The 18,020-nt window shown below is 43.1% G+C and overlaps 1 protein-coding gene across 1 annotated transcript in view; it reads left to right on the top strand.

The window, feature by feature from the left end:
* Nucleotides 1–18,020, top strand: part of CORIN (corin, serine peptidase) — a 162,755-nt gene that overhangs the window by 125,407 nt on the left and 19,328 nt on the right. The window contains exons 12-14 of the mRNA XM_015412760.1: nt 1,077–1,190; nt 6,896–7,006; nt 9,314–9,443. Coding sequence (XP_015268246.1) covers nt 1,077–1,190; nt 6,896–7,006; nt 9,314–9,443 — 355 coding nt within the window. The remainder of the gene's footprint in view (nt 1–1,076; nt 1,191–6,895; nt 7,007–9,313; nt 9,444–18,020) is intronic.

An 18,020-nucleotide genomic window follows, 5' to 3' on the forward strand; every position in this document is an offset into this window, starting at 1 on the left:
GGGGGGCTCCTGGCCGGCGTCTTGTGCGTGCGCGCCGCACGCACATCACCCGGAAGTGACGGGAGGACGCCCGGCACACTGGGGGCGGGGGCACAGCCATACAAGGGAAAACCATAGAGTTTTCCCTTGTATGATCGTGGCCCCGCCCCCAGCGTACCCGGCATGCCCACGTCACTTCCTGGTGACGCGCATGCAAGGGTGGGGTTCCCCCCGGGGCCCGATTCCGCGGCGTCGGAAATCGGGCCTCCAAAGCGGGGGTTTACCCGCCCCCGGCCCCCACTTTGCAGCCCTACAATATCCACTTGTAGACAGTCACTGAAGTGGATTGAAATTGCATTATTTAGCATGTGTGAAAGCTCCCGGAAGATTCATGGAGGATAGATTTATTCGTGGCTACTAGCCCTGGTGACTGAAGGGAACCTCCATGTTCAGAGGCAGTAAATGTCTGAATGCCAGTGCCAGGATGCAGCATTATCAGAGGATTTTAAACAAGTGTTGGAAATCATCATAGTAGTTCACTTTTATTAAATTAGTTAACAAAACTTATGCCTGCCTTTCTGCTGAACAATATCAGCCCTCAAGGTGCCTGACAATATAAATAAAATAATTGAATCAATAACATAAGATGAAAAAAGCATCAAAAACAGAGTGGTATAAAATATATCAGTGACAATGATTTTAAGGGCTTAAAATGACCCTAAAGAAGCAGTCAAAATTAATTCATAAAAAACAGAACCCACCAATAAGCAGCAACTAAACAGCTAAACTTGCAGGAAAACAAACAATACAATCATAACAAGCAAAAACTTGAACTGGTTAGCACAATCTCAACCACACAAATTCCCAATTCAACCATTGTATTATACACAAAAATAATATGATCTAATAGATGACAAATTATTTTATTGCAAGCTGCCTTGGGCCCCTTTTTGTACATGTGGGGTATGGATTATAAATAGTTTAATAGGTAACAGGTCAGTTTGTGTGTGTCAGAGCTGCTTTTGATAACAGGACAGACTATATTCGACTAATTTTTGAAGTGCATTCTTTTTTGTTGTTGTTGAAAATTTCTTTAGGTTGCAAAGAACGAGGCCTTTGGGAATGTCCCTCAAGCAAACTGTGTATCAAATATACAATGATATGTGATGGCTTTCCAGACTGTCCTGATAAGGTGGATGAAAAAAATTGTTGTAAGTTTCTTATATCATGTTGCCTATATGTTACTCAGCACATCAGTGCCACAGTTAACATTGCATTGCATCCTGCAGAAAATCTCGACTGCAGGTATTTCCATCAGTGCCCCTCCCCTGGCACGGCAGCCCAAAATGCTCCCCCAAACGCTGGTCCTGGGGGACAAGGGTCCTCTGGGAACAGTGTGGCTGGGGAGCTGGAGGTTTGCAGCAGGAGTAGGGAATGGGCAAAAATGACCCCCATCCGTCAAGAGAAATTTCTGCTAGATCCAACCCACAGGGAGGAGTGAGGTCAATTTGTAGACAACATTCATTCTTAATAAATTGTTCCTTTTCACTCTTTTGTCCCTTTCATCTTTACTCTTGTATCAGGTTTTTCCTTCTGTGTCACTTGGTATCTACTATATTATCTGATACCAATTCTCCTTTTTTCTATCACACATAATCATGTCTTGTTTGAATGCCTTCATCCCCTTCTGTATTTTGTTTCTTCCTCTGTCATCTATTTGCCTATTTCCCTGCCCTGACATTTCCTTTCATGTCATACTTTTGCTAGAAATTGCAATCACTTCTGATAGCCTTTCGGTACCTTTTGCTGGTCTGTGTTTGCTTCATTCGCATGTTGTAGTTTATTGTTGTTTGCTTTTGCTATCTTCAGGTATGTTACTTTAACTATTTAGAATGTATTCTGTGCTCCCAACCGGAATTGCATGATTAGAAAGCTAATCTTCTGTGTTCAGAATACACTGTGTTAATTTGGCTGTTTTTCATAATTAACAGCTATAGTTCAGTTTTTCATATTTCAGGAGGTGTCCTGTAACTATGAGGGTTAGAACACTGACCTTGTTTTGAAGGGATTAAATTAAAAGTTGAGCTCTCTCTCTCTCTTTTTTGAACAACCCCAGGATTCCCTGCGGGGTTTAAATTTTAGTTTGCACCTGAAAGCCTCCAAGAGATTACATGACCATTTGGCCTCGATTCAGTTGAAATGTTCAATTCCTGATGTTCTATTAAGGAATAAAACCCAAGCACGGGAACTGAAGGGAATGGGTGTTCAAAAAGGATGGGTTTATGGATCAGGATGTGATGGCACGTTGTCTTACGGCACCATTATTCAAGTTTTTAAAAAGGGATCACTGTGCAAACATTGTTGAACACGAATTAAGTTCTCTAAGTATATACGGTTACCAGTTACCTAATATATTGCTGTATTCTCAAATGTTGTTTTGATGTTTACCATCAAGTTGTACATTCTTTTTGGAAAATTTTAATAAAAAGATGTATACAAAAAAAAAGGGATCACTGTAGGTCCCTGTATTTAGAGAAGTTAACCAGCCTTGAATTAAGATTGGCTTTTACAGCTTTAAGATTTCAATCCATGCCCTCAGTGACCAGGACTGGAAGTTACTTTGGTATTCCTGCCCTGCTTAGACTCTGGGCGATTTCGCACTAGAGCTGCCTTGCAGCGCAGCCCCATTTGCCCTGACACAAACATGTTAATTTCACACCCGAGGCTGCGGGGCTGCATTTGACCCGTGGCTTCGTCCGATTTCCTCCGCAGTTTCGTGATCCTTAAAAACCAGGATCACGAAACTGCGGAGGAAATCGGGCGAAGCCGCGAGTCAAAATGCAGCCCCGCAGCCTCGGGTGTGAAATTAACATGTTTGTGTCGGGGCAAACGGCGGCTGCACCGCGAGGCAACTCTAGTGCGAAATCGCCCTTTGTGATATGGAGGAAGTTGATGATATTTTACATTATATTCTGAGTTGCCCATGGCATGAAGCCCCTAGGTTAAAGTACATCATCCCTATTATTCCACAGCGTAATGGACTCTCCAATCTGGATTTGGACAAATTTTTACGCTCGGACCTTGACCACTATGTCTCTAGCAGAATGGCAGTATTTGCCTTAGCAACAAGGAAAGTAGAAGGAGTATAGGAGTAAATTGATATTTTTTATTGTTTACATTACCATTTTTTATAGTCTAATGTATTATGTCATGGCCTATGGCTAAGACAATAAATTTATACCATGTCTAGAGCTGTCTTTTTGAATTTAATACTAGACTCTTGCTTCCTTATGCTGTACTATCTTTAGGGAGTAGGGTGGGGAATGTATCAGCTGTGCAGTCAGGGCCTGAGTAATGGTTGCATTCAGCACCCAGGCTCATCCTCATTTTCAGTCACTTACATTCCATTTCAGCTGTTTATTAATTTAGATATTTATAAATCTCTTTTCTCCTCAATGGTGACCCATGTAGCTTCTCAGATGGCTAGTTTGCTAGGAAGGGGATGATTCACCAGCTTCCTCTGAGTGAAAGTTGAACCAGGGAGTGCAAAATGCACTGCACCCATAGATATGCACATATAAGCATAATTGTACCTTATTGTTGGAGTGGCTGAAAAAGGGATCTGGTTAAAACGGCATAAATCAGAGCCGTCCTGATTTGCAAGAATATTGTAATTTAAATGTCAGTTCTTCAGTTTCTATTTTTGCTTACTCTTTTCTCATTGTCGGTATCCAGATGATGGTGGTGATAATTATTATTTATAAAGCACTTCAAACGCAGGCACTGTAGAATGATTAGCTTAAAAGGAACAAACCCTCATCGCAGATTAACAGTATTTTAAAACAAAAGACCTTGAGGAAAGGGGAATGGAAGAAGGAGAAGGAGAGGTTGGAGGTCAAAGATTTGACTTTCAGTGCTGTATAAACAGCTGCAAGTAGGGTTGCCAACTCTGACGGCAAATTCCTGGAGTTACCGGGGTAGTGCCTAGGGAGGGTGGAGTTTGGGGAGGTGAGGGAGCTCAGCAGGGATGTGATGCCATAAAGTTCACACTGCCATTTCCTCCAGGGGATCTAATCTCTGTAAGCTGGAGATCAATTGTAATTCCAGGAGAAATCCAGGTGACATCTGGAGGTTGGCAACTCTGGTTGCAAGGAGGGTGCAGGTGTTAGGAGGCATCAAACTGCAGAAGAAGAAGCAGCAGCAAGAAAGGACAGAGGCATGAAACAGAAGAAGGTGTTGTGTACCAAGGGAGACTGTGCACGCGGTCGGGCTCGCATGTGGCCATGCGGACAGGTTAAGCTTTGCATCCAGAGACAATAGAAGCGGAGGTGCCTGACGACAGCAAATACGATGGCCCAGATCCCGGGGAACCAGAGGCAACCACTCCAACACATCCAAGGGCAAGTGCTCTACCCGGAGGGGAGGACAATTCAGAACCAACAGGCAGCCAAGAGCCTAGCAGCACACCAGCCCCAGCAGAGGTCCCTGTGGCCGAGGTCCCTTCCCCAGAACTTGGATCTGGACCTAGGGGGGAGGGGTGTAGTGTACCAAGGGAGACCACGCACGGAGTCGGGTTCACACATGGTCATGCGGACAGGTTAAGCTTTGCATCCAGAGACAATAGAAGCGGAGGTGCCTGACGACAGCAAATACGATGGCCCAGATCCCGGGGAACCAGAGGCAACCACTCCAACACATCCAAGGGCAAGTGCTCTACCCGGAGGGGAGGACAATTCAGAACCAACAGGCAGCCAAGAGCCTAGCAGCACACCAGCCCCAGCAGAGGTCCCTGTGGCCGAGGTCCCTTCCCCAGAACTTGGATCTGGACCTAGGGGGGAGGGGTGTAGTGTACCAAGGGAGACCACGCACGGAGTCGGGTTCGCACATGGTCATGCGTACAGGTTAAGCTTTGCATCCAGAGACAATAGAAGCGGAGGATCCAAGAGCTAGCCAGTCGGCCAGCACGGATCCTAAAAGGAACCAATGGTGGGAGTTGTTTGTAAATAAACCTATCATGTGTGTGTGTGTGTGTTGGGTGTGGTTAAGAACAGGAATATAAGTGGGCCATGGGTTAAGAACAGGAATATAAGTGGGCCATGGGTCCCACTAGTTATCTCAAATCCAGATGTAACCTTGCCCCGCACCGACCCAACGATCAGCGCCCTGCATCGCTCCAGAGTCATGGCTGCCGCCTTGGGTAACCTTTCTGCATTTGACCCTCTCATCCCGAATTCTGGGAAGCATGGGTAGAACAGCTCACAAACTTCGAGTACCAGGAGGTCACCGACGTGGGTAAGAAGGAGGCCTTGTTGCTCAACACGTGTGAAGTAGCCACGATTCGCTTGGTCCAGGGCCTCCTCACTCCTAAGAAACTGGCGGACACCACCTATGATGAGGTCATCAAGGCCCTCACCAAGTACTACGTGCCAAAGCCCACCAAGATGGCCAAGCACATGGATTTTATACGCGTCTCCAGAGGCCTGGTGCTCAGATAGTATATATACCACAGATTAGGAAAAATATAAGGAGGATGCCTGCATAGAATGAGCAGTCAAGGAAGATCTAAAAAGCAAGAAAGCTTCATTTAAAAAAAGGAATCTTGCCCGACTAAGGAAATCAGAAAGGAGCACAGATTTTGACCAAAAAAAAAAATCAAGTTGATAATAGGACAAGTGAAAAAAAAATACAAGGAGCACATTGATAAAACATTAAGAAAATCCAGTTTCTTTAAAACATTACTTTTTTCATACTTCTGGTATTTGTTCCTATTGCAATTGCTATTGTTTTGCTGGGGGGCTTGAGTTGGGATTGGAAGCAAATAAAATGCAAAAGATATATTGGCTAGAATTTGAGTTCTATTTGTTGTTGTTGTTGTTCAGTCGCACATTCGAGTCCGACTCTTTGCGACCCCATGGACCAGATCACGCCAGGCCCTCCTGTCTTCCGCCGTCCTCTGAAGTTGGCTCAATTTCATGTTCGTTGCATCGATGACACTGTCTCACCATCTCATCCTTTGCCGTCCTCGTCTTCTTTGACCTTCAATGAAGTTCTATAGTTCAAGTTCTATAGCTTCTCTCATATTTTGGTTTCACTTTGTGTTGTTGCTGGAGGACCCTGCGATTCCAGAGCTCATTTATATAACCAAGAATATCCAGATATTTCACATATATTATTTTGAATGTTGTTTGTTCAGTTATGTGAGAAAGGATTTTAGCTATACACTTTTTGTTGCTTTTGTTCCTTTCTTGGATCACTGCCAAATCACACTCTGATTGCATTGCCTTGTTAATTTCTTTGTCCCTGAAAACTTGAGAAGATGGGATATGCAATTAAATTTATCTCATCTTCATAATTTGTAATCCACCTGTTTCAATGTAACCCACCAGCCATAGATGATGACCCAACATGGTCTCAATATTTCCCCACCTCCTTGCTTAGAACTGCAAAATCAAGGAGGTTGTCAAGGCCATTATAGGCTGCTGGTAGACTGCATTATTTAGGTCAAAGCATCATAAGCTATAGAGACCAAGTTTATACAACTGTTGCGAGTTGATGCAGATATCCTAAAGGTATCCTAAATATTCAGAAACGTTTTTTCTCCTGCTGTTTGCTAATTGTCTCTTGTGTGAACTATGCCTTGGTCATGTAAACAGAACAGAGATTGCAGCAGTTCTAAGTGCTGTTAAATAAGACTTGATTATTTGAACAAACTGAAATTTTACCTCTGCCTAAAGAAACTCAGCAGTCCTCACTAGCTTCCAATTGAGCAAATACTATAGTTTGGAGGTCTACTAGTACTTCAGCTGAGTACTCCCTTTAAGAAGATGCTATCTTCTTTTCAAGACTTCGCTGTATCTTTGTCAGAACTCTTCTTCCTTAAATCTTGTTTTCTTCCATTTTGCATTTTTCATGACAGCATTTTGCAAAAAGGATGAGCTTGCATGTGCCAACCATGACTGTGTACCCCATAAGGGGTGGTGTGATGGGCAGATAGACTGTGCAGACAAATCAGATGAATGGAACTGTGGTAAGTTTTAGTAGCGGAAGAATTTTCTAGAATTTATAATGTGAGGTTTTCAAACAAAAAAAGTGGGAATTGTTGGAGTAATTTTAACTGCACTTGAAGTAGTTGGCTGGTTCTGGAAATTCAATAAGAGAGATGCAAAAGCTGCCTCCCCCTCCTTACAGATGGGAATTCGAATGTATAAGCCCAAATAAATGCTTTTCTGTATGGTCTGTTGAAGCAGAAACAGAAGGCTCTTATAGTGAAAAAAACCAACAACAACCAAGCAGCAAGAAGCCCAAATAAAAGTTTCACACATGCCATATCTGTATAGTATTGGAGAAAACCAAAAGGGCTGTCATGGTCCATATTTAAGTTCTCCAGCAGAAAATAATTGAACCCATTGTATACACGAGACTATTGAAACCAACGCGATTTCCCCCCGTTTGCATAAGGACTCTGCTGTATTATCAAGTAGTCAGATGCTGAGTAAATTATTTTTAATGTAAGCTAGATGTCTGTCCAGCAGTTTAGAGAAAACAAATAATCTTTATTCATAAGGCTGGGAAACTCACTATGAATAAAGAACGCATCAACTGATCTAAATAAGGGGTGGGGAAGGATTTTGAAAGATAGAAGATGTAAAAAAGCTATTCTTGTACTGTGTTGGGAATGATATGTAACACTTTTTAAAAAAAAAATAAGACTGACAGGAAAAAATCCTGGAAGAATTATTTTCTTCTAATATATACTCTATAACAGTTTTGATCCCATGTTGCTATTACCTGTGACGAAAGACAGAAAGATATTCTGATATAGTGGTTTTAAAGAAAGGAAATCAACCATTCTCCAGGCCTGGCTCATGAGCCTCGTGGGCTACGAGGATATAGTTTTCCATGGAGTGCTGAAGCTTGCCGTTGTCTTCTTATAGTCATTAGATGTATTATTGATTGCTCAGCAGCAGAATGAATGTGATAACTGCAAGAACAGCCTGTTCCTGAACCACTTAAGAACAATGGATTTATATTTCACATTTCGTTAATCTGGGCTGTTGCATTAGCAGGGGATGGTCTTAGGTATTCCTTACTCCATTAATAGTTTCGCTGATTTCAATGAATCATTTAAGAATTAAGATGGTAGTCAACACAGACATGGATTGGGTCATCTTCTGAGAGCTATTATTTCCTTTATTTAATCATTTAAACCAAACCCTTCCTGCATTCAGGGCACCTTCCAACCAGTTATAAAATGTTTTAAAACAAGGAAAAACAACCATTATATCAAATAAGATAAAACTATCATAAAAAACAGATGCAAAGTAAGATAGTTTTGCATGCCCTGTGAAAAATGTATAAAGTAAGAATCTTCTGTACCTTCTCTGATAGGCCATTCCATAAGGATGGAGAGCCACAACTGAGAACTAAAAACGTCCACCAGTTGCTATACTGACTAGCCAAACAGAGGGCACATCCAGCAGGGACTGCTGAGCAGATCAAAGATGGCACTTGGGCTCCTATGGCGAGAGCTCGTGTCTTGGATCCACTGGAGCTTTTCTGAGGGTGGAATCATTTCTACCTGTGAAGTGCAATTTTCTTGCCTCCCCCCTCATGCTGCCGTCAGTATGCCTCTCAAAATGCCCTCCATCTGGATGGCTTCCATCTTCCAGGAGCAGCATTTTGGGGGGAGCATTTTGGACTTCAGCACGAAGGAGAAGGTGAGGAATCTGCACTCCACAGGCAGGAGTCATTCTGCCCTTGGAAAAGCTCTGGTGGATACAAGTCCATACGTTTAGACATATTGGTGTTTTGTCCTCATGGGGATACATAAGGAGACACACAGTGTCTTTGACTAGATTGTAGGGCATACAACATATTTTATATATGCCCAGAAACAAGGGATTGGACGGGAGCTCCAGTTCAGTGACAAATGGTTCTGTCTTGTCGACCTTTTTTGGGACAGCTTTGAACAGCCCAGATATCTGGGAGGCAAGCAGATTTAGCTTTCCCTTCTTAGGTGTCGCAGGCTGTGAGCCAAGCGACAGTCTGAAGGCTAGAGTGAAGGAGATCATGCCGGGATATTAGGGTTATCTAAATGGGCTCAGTGCATCACCCTGATGAGTAAAAAGGATTTATCATACATCACCACATTTGGATTGTGGTGAAATGGTCATTGGTGTCTACCTGCAATGCCATTTGATGAAGGTAGCTCACTCATTATGAGCTGCATTTTTCAAGTGTTGAGAAACCGAGTAATGGGGAAAGTAATAGAAACCCAAGTGTAAGCTGTCCCTTTTGGCATATTAAAATTACATCTTCCTTTTTTCCTTCACAGTGACTGTGTCTAAAAACATGAGCTCCTTGATGTTTCTGACTGTTCACAGGTCAGCTACCACTTACCACGTATGTGCTGATGGATGGGAAGAAAATTTAAGCCACTTAGCATGCAGACAAATGGGTTTAGGGTAAGGTCAGTAGTTTGTAGCACTGCTAAATTTTCTGAGAGTGTCAATAAATGTTGGTACAGTTGGTTGAATCTGTGAAGTTTTCATAATCTTTGCTTAATCTGTTTCCTAGCTTAGTGCAGCTGAGTTTTCTGCGAGCTCTCTGATGTTCAGAACTGTGTATGGGTTTTCATTTTGCCACATTAATAGAAGAACTTGGAGTCAACTACTATAATTTAGCAAAAAAACCTTTTCTTCCTTATACCTCAAAACAATCGAACCTACCTGTTAGGATTTCATCTGCTGCCTTTAATGAGGTTGGACCCTTCAGCATTGTTAAGGCTGCAGTCCTGTGCACATTTACTTGAGAAAAAGCCACTCTTAATGGAGAGGGACGTAGGGCCAAATTAGACCAGGCAGTGTCCTCATGTCTGACAAGGGGACACCCAAAGGTCATTTCGGGGGGGATCGCGGGGGATCGCAGTTCCCCCGGGTGAGGTACGGGGGGCGGGGCACATCGGCTTTGCAGGTCCACCGCCGGGCCCCTCATGGGGCTCGGCAGTGGAGCTGCAAGGCCGGCGGCGGCAGCCGGGACCGTTGGGGGCGGGGTGTGTGGCCTTATGACACACTTCCGGTGATGTCAGGGGGTGTGGCATATGCTAATGAGTGATGCTAATGAGTTCCCCTAGCTCTTTTTCTACCAAACGACCTCTGGGGACACCGCTGCCATTTTAAAGCCTGCAATGGGTGATTTCAAAAAATCCATGAGGGGATCAGGCTCACAGCACAGTGGAACAAGGCAATCTTGTTTCCCCCCACATCTTTTCAAGTGCTGAGAGGGCATCCTCCCACAGCTGTTTTGGACTTTAAAATGGCACCCAGGGGGGGAGGACAAGACTGCCTTGTCCCAGTGTGCTGTGGGCCCAATCAAGATGAGACCTTCGCAGCATTTCTAAATTGCCTGTTTTATTATTAATTAATTAATTATATTAGGCTTTATATACCGCCGTCCCTGCAAGCAGGATCAGGGCAGTATACAAAAGAGTCCTTCAAAAATACATACAAATCATGTCTTTTTCACGAACCTAAAGAACCGCCAGTGGGAGAAGCTGCATGAGCTCAGACTATTCTACATACAACTAGAAAGGCTCAGGCCAATATACAAAGAAATAGAGATAGGACGAGGTATCCTGTGTTAGGCAGGTTAGCCTACCATAGGGAAGGGGTGGTTAGGAATAGGTGAGAGGGTCAAGGGAGAACCCCGATGGGCCAGCTAAGCTTATCTTTAGGGTCTGAGTCAAAGGGTGACCAGCCTAGGGAAGTGTCTGGCCTATATAGATAAGATCCACACTTCCAGCCTAGGGAAGTGTCTGGCCTATATAGATAAGATCCACACTTCCAGTGCGGTGAAGGCAATACGTATTGAAAGGATCAGAGATCCCACTGTTTCGTGAGCCTTGCTCAGATAAAATCGCTCCATCTGTCTCACCAGGAGAAACCACCAGTTAGTTTTGTAACCCAGTTGGTGTCGCCCAGTTTAACTCTGAAAACTGTTACAGCTTTAGAACATTTCACTTGTCACCAAAATAAGCTGTTTAACCTTTCTGCAGAAGAGACAAACTCGTCATTGTGTTGTGAAAATAAGGGGTCTCGGTGAGTCCAGAAAAAGGGAAGGAAATACTGTAAGCTCTTGGAGGATTGGCTACATTAGGGGTGTGTCACCTAATATGCAAAGGAGTTCCTGCTACAAAAAGAGCCCTGGAATCACTGCCTGAAAACCAGGGCTGCCATCTGTAGATCCATGCAGTAACTTCACCAAGTTATCCAGCCTTCTTGAAATATACATCTCACTTTACTGACTGCTTGCCAACACACATTTATTGTATGCCGCCCTTCTCTAGGCAGCCATTGAGGAGTCTGTGATGGGTGGAGTTTAAAAAACAGTTAATAAAATCTCAGCATAACAACACAGGGATAGTGTATCATCACTTGTCTTCTAAAAGAAAAGAATCTGGTCTGTAAATGGGCATTCATTAGAGCAGGTTTCCTGCTTTAAATACTTAGGTATGGTCCTTCAATCAAATGGGGCTAAGAAAGCCCATATACAGTATGTTGCCTCCCAAGGTGAAAGAACAGCCAATGCTATTCTTAAATTCTGTCGCACCAAAGGGGCTTATTATGTGCCAGCTGCCCAAAAACTCTTTCAAGCAAAGGTCAAAGAGAACCATCTTAATCATGTTTACTCAGAAGTAAATCATGTTTTATTCACTGGGCTTACTCTCAGAGATATCGTTTTAGGATTACAATCAAAGTGTCTTATCTATTGACTACTATTGGGTCATGTGCTATAGAATTGAGAATGTGCTATGATTGAGATGGTGTTGGGTTTTGGTTCTGTGTTCTGATTGGGCGTAGGGACCTTAATTTGAGCTCTCTGAAGATCTGTGGGGGCAGTAAGGGTTATGGAGTCTCTCGTCACCCACCGTTCTTCCTTGCTTAAACATACACAAGGAAAAAAATGGAATTCTCCTTAATGTGTAATTTGAGCCTGAGCCTCAAAGGAAATATTTTATGGTGTTCACGCAGGGCTATAACCAGCCTACCTTGCCAGGTGTGGTTGCCATATTTCCAGATAGGGATTCAGAGAAATAAATGAAAGTAATAAAAACAGAAACTTGTAAAAACCCTTTCACTAAGCCCATAAGTTCACGAACTGTTGGTGTCAGAAATATACAGGGCTCTAGTCGGGGGGGAGCTCTCAGGTACGGAGCTCCGGAAGAGAACCTCTAGGGGGCGGGGCGGTCACGTGGTGAAGCCCCGCCCCCTACTTTACCCCGCCCTCTGCTTCGATCCTCATTCTGTTTGGGAATGAGGATGAAGCAGGAGGGTAAGTAGCCGGGCCTTCTGACACACTTCCGGTGATGTCAGGGGGTGTGGCCTTCTGTCACTTCCGGTGATGTCAGGGGGCGTGGCATATGCAAATAAGTTATGCTAATGAGTTATGCTAATGAGCTCCGGCAGCTCTTTTTCTACAACAAGACCCCTGGAAATATATAAACTGAATAACAATAAGGACAGTTACTTTTAAGTTTGCAAGTTTTTGTACACTTATAATGAACACGTTTCTTGTGTAAACCATAATATCCTTAAGTTATTTCTGACCCCTTGAAGCATCCTACCATACCCACTTGCACTTCAAGAATACATAAGGGAGATAGTCATTGTGAAAATTCCACCAGTTGGAATCTTGGGTGAGCAGAGCTGAATGTTCACATGGGTAGATTGCAGCACTACCATTTTTGCACTGCTGTTTCCCCCCCCCCCCGAGGGGCTGAACGTTACTTTTGCATGAATAGGGAAAGGGGAACTCAAAGGCCATATAAACCTCATGTATGAAGACCTGGAAGTAATCTAGACCAGTTCCAAAAATGGAACTTGTCATATTATCCAAATTACAATGTAATACAAGCAGAGATAAGTAATAAACGAACCGTACTGGGGCCAGTGGCAGGCAAAGAACAATTTTATGACAAACGTACTAAATATGCTAGGTGGCTTATGCCTATGTATGAAAAATAAGCCAGAAAGTCAGTAGTATCAAAAAAGGTGCTTTGCCAACTCTGCTGAGATTATTTCCATCTGGCTGCTCTGTCAGACAGCCTTGCCAAAATACCCCTTTTGTCCATTCATCTGCAATTTGTACGGTCAGAAGCTATTCCCTGTTTTAAATCATTCTAAAAAGCATCTAGTTAAAACGGAGAAATCAACTTTGAAAAGCAGAGAGCATCGTGTTGCTGGTTGAGAATCTTGGGAAGCTTTTAAGAGGTTTTATTCAGAATTCTCTGGTTCCTTTCCCAAAGATTATTCTCTAGAAATGTATTGATTGCAAGAACTGAGGAGCAGTGCTCCTTGGGGAAAAAATTACTTGCTACTGATGTGGATCAAGTGTCACAACATAAATGTTTAGAACTAAAGGCTTTTATAGGAGAAGAAAACCTGGTCGCTAAGGATAGAGGTTTTCATTATTGGGGTTTTCAGAGCAGTCACCTCTCCAGCTCAAAGAGATCAGTGACAATAATGCCCAGAATTATAATGTGATTCATACATGCATGAGCATCACTTTATTTTTTCATAACTTTACTGTTCAGTACCTGGACTGGTCCATGTGTGCATACTTATCACTTAATTACTGATATCAAATAATGACCTGCACGTGTGAATGAGCCACTGAAGATCAAATGCCACAGAAAAAACATTAACATTACTTCAAACATCATGCTTTTCAATGGAACTTGTTTACGTATTGAGGAATAGGCCATCAAAGCTTGGTCCAAACACACATATATAAACTGTTTGATTTCTCTGCACTTGACAAGTCATATATGAATGTGCGGACTACCTTAACTGAAAAGAATTGTGATTAAAGTGATGCAGTGTTTTACCTGTGATGTTAAGATTTTGAGGGCACATTCAACATGCATGAGGTCATGTTACCATTGCAGTCATCTCATGCAGGTGAACCAAGCTTTGGTGGTCTGTACCTGAGTGCATGAACAGATTTCATTAAGAAATGTTTGTTTGGAGGGACATTGTTAGCCAAATTGCTCTATTATTTAATAAAGATGGGGGATTATAATTATTAATATGCAATTGACTTAACTATAGGATCAGACCTGTGTATACCAGAGTTAGAATTCCCAAGAACCCAGGAACTGACACAGAAACTGGGTGGCTAAAATAATGATTTCTTTACTAAATATTCTCAAGCATACAAACAATATTCAAACATTCACACACACAATACAGACTTAAGGGAGCAGAGGTGATTGATAGCTAGTGGAGGGGTTATGGGGTGATGCTACCTGTCCAGATGTGCAGAGGTCCATGAAGATGAGATTATGGCCTAAACCCAGAGAGTTTAGGGGTGGACTGCCACTTGGCATCATGGCAGAAGCACACGGTCTAAGGCCATGTGTTCGCTGGGATATGACCATTGGAAGACAATGCAGACCAATGGGCGGCCCTGGGGGCTGGTCTAAAGGTAAAGGTAAAGGTTCCCTTGCTCGAAAGCCAGTCGAATCCGACTCTAGGGTTGCGGTGCTCATCTCCGTTTAAAAGCCAAAGAGCCAGCGCTGTCCGAAGACGTTTCTGTGGTCATGTGGCCGACATGACTAAACGCCAAGGCGCACGGAACGCCGTTACCTTCCCACCGAAGTGGTACCTATTTATCTACTTGCAATTTCTTGCTTTCGAACTGCTAGGTTGGCAGGAGCTGGAACTAGAGACGGGAGCTCACTCCGTCTTGCGGCACCCTCGGGTCTCGAACTGCTGAACTACCAACCTTCCACAGCCTGCAGTTCAGCGTCTTAACCACTTGAGCCACCGCAGCTCTAGGTGAGAACAATAGATTACCTGGACCAATGATGAGTCCCAGGAGTGTGTGGCATCAGGATGGGCAGGGCCTAGATGTGACCAATGAGCTTCCAGAGAGGCAGGGTCTGAATGTAACAATAGAAGCCAAGTGTTGGGTGGCTAGTTGAATGGATTATCTGACCACTAATGGTTCTGCCAAAACAGTTGAATAGGTTCCCAGATACAAACAAAAGATGGGAGATGGGTCCTTGATTAGCGTCAGGAAGGATCGTTAATAATTTGAATGCTTGATTGGTTTATCTTGGTATCCTGAGGGATGGAGCAAGGAAGGACAAAGAATTCACACATAGACATGAGATGACACAAAAGGTCTGGGTGAGGTACTGGAGAGAAGAGGACTATTTGCCAGGTGGCCTCTGAATAGACTTTAGAAATGTAGATACTTCACCTGGTGGAACTCATTGTCATTCCATAAGTATCTCTCTGCTGGGTGGAGGGGGAAGACTGGAGGCTTGCTTTGAGGTTGCCTGTCACCTGAAAATGGAGACCCCTTTTTCAGAGCTGTGGCTAGCTCTGTGTTTCAGAACCAGGATTGCCTTCCTTGGCCTGAGTTTTGTGGGTCTCTGGGTCAGGTTAGAAAGTGGGATGCCCCTGCTTTGGGTAGCTTTGGGGCTACCCAAGAGTAAAAGGCAGTGCCTCACATGAATATTTTCCCCCATAGTATTAGTTTTTTTATGGCTTCCATATGGAAGTCACCATTTCATGCCACATTGTTCAAGTTATGAACATGCATGAATAAGGCTTCTTCCACACAAGGATGATCCACACACTATGCTGTCGTTGTGGTTATGATTGCAGAGGCATTTGGAGGAGCAACAGAGGGTCCAGATGGGTCTCCTTGTGTCTGCCGTCACACCCTCTTTATTCTGGGATTTTAAAGAAGCTGACAAAGTTTACATACCTCACTAGAGACTGGGGCTGACATTTTGATGGGCAGTTGGTATTCTCCCACTGGATGGGAAATAGCCATTTGTCAGTGATCAGTTTTGGGAAAGAAGTTGGGAGGAGATTTCTAACCCTGTAGACAGACAAAGAATGTCAGTCTCCATTACCAGGATGTTTTCTTCCCCTGGGGCCAAAGATGCAGCCAGAATGGATTAAACATCTCTGGGGAGCGTGGTCCAAGAAGGCAAATGTTTAACAAGGGAAATATGCAAAAACTAGTGGAAATGACTAAGAATGGAGGATCACAACAGGACCACAGGTGGGAAGATGCGTTTTGTAACATTTTCTCTTCATTATTATCCACTGCCAAATTTGGAGTCTATTATACTCTGGGGTTTGAGTGCTTCTTATGAAAATCTGCTGAATGCGGAATTGCCTGATGAACTGCAATACTTGCAAGACCCTGGCATGCAAGCAAATTGGGGTTTCAGCTGATACGTTTCGCGGAACTAAAACCAGTCTACCTCTTATGGATTGGCTTGATAAATGGAACTGTTTTCCAGGTTCTCTCAAAATACTCGTTTATTGTCAGAGAAAATTACATTTCAAGGTGTACATCTAAGATAATTTAAGGGTCTGCTTAGAATATTTTAGGCTTATACCTTGAAATGTAAAGTACCAAACATAGACAAAGGGACTTTCTCAAGCCAAAACAAGGAAAATACATAACTGTTCATTGAGCAACATAGTGAGTTGGATCAACCAGCTTATCTGCTGCTGATAAAGAAAGGAAGGGGACCCCTTTGATCACAGCAAAGGTTCTGCTGGTAACCACAGGATCTGCATGGACAAGAGCCATGTGGCATGGGGGCTATAGTAAAGAGCGCAATTAATGTTTGGTTGAATGGTAAATTAGATATGTTTAAAAAGTTATTAGATGATAGACATATGTTGAATTGTGAGGGATTTTTGTGTAATTTAAGGGGAATAACCCCCCTTTCATTTTTTCAAATATTTATTTATTTATTTGATTTTTACCCCGCCCTCCCAGCAAGGCCAGCTAAATATTGCTAAAGGATGCAAAAAATAATTTTCTGTGTGCAGATTAAGTTTTGTGAATGCTGAGCAATTTTTAATTATACAGAAGAATGAAAAAATTAGCGAGAAAATGTATCCCTTTGCTTTTTATGAATTGTTATGAACACCCTTCTTTCATTTCTTTCATTGGAACCCACCCAATGACCTTTTCATAATGTCATGATTTTGTATTTTGGAAATGGTGGGTGGGAATTACTTCTCATGAGTTTTTATGTTTTTCCCCACTGTTAAGTTCAACTTTGTTTCCTGCCTTAAAGTAAAGGTTCCCTTGCTCGAAAGCCAGTCGAATCCAACTCTAGAGTTGCGGTGCTCATCTCCGTTTCAAAGCCGAAGAGCCAGCGCTGTCTGAAGACGTTTCCGTGGTCATGTGGCCGGCATGACTAAACACCAAGGCGCACGGAACGCTGTTACCTTCCCACCGAAGTGGTACCTATTTATCTACTTGCAATTTCTTGCTTTCGAACTGCTAGGTTGGCAGGAGCTGGAACTAGAGACGGGAGCTCACTCCGTCATGCGGCACCCGGGTCTCGAACTGCTGAACTACCGACCTTCCACAGCCTGCAGTTCAGCGTCTTAACCACTTGAGCCACCGCAAACTACAAATTCCTGCCTTACCAAAGATTATAAAGAAAAAAATGTAGGCTTTTAACGATGGCACCTCATTCACCGAGAGGGGTGAATGCAGTGGGTGAATGCATAATTTAATGAAATATTAATAACCGATGAACTGGTGGTACCAAAGAAATAGCCTTTTTGATGAAGTATTTGCATAAGCAGCCTTATAGCAGAGTATTTCAAAAACAGAAGGAAACTTTTACTTACCCAGAGGCAAAAGGAGCCATAAAATGGACTTAATGACTTGCCAGATCTGATTATTTGCTTTTGAGCCTTTTTAAAGAGACCTGGTTTCAGTGCCATCTGAAAGGGCCTCCTGGACTTGAAGGGGGGGGGAATCCTTCACTCTTGATAATGTCTTATTAAAAAGCAGTTGGAATTACATTGACAGATACATAATGGACCAGGCGAGAATGGTCAGGAAGAAGGAATCCACAAGGGGCAGACATTGAATGTGATGGCTAACAATATAATAGAAACATGAATGCATTAGACAGATGCAAAGTAACATGAACTACACTTTGGGCCACTAGAGAAAAAGCTTGCTGTTTCCATTTCCCACTCTTT

Source organism: Gekko japonicus, unplaced genomic scaffold (assembly GCF_001447785.1).
Source record: "Gekko japonicus isolate JY-2015 unplaced genomic scaffold, Gekko_japonicus_V1.1 scaffold682, whole genome shotgun sequence".
Classification (NCBI taxonomy): domain Eukaryota; kingdom Metazoa; phylum Chordata; class Lepidosauria; order Squamata; family Gekkonidae; genus Gekko; species Gekko japonicus.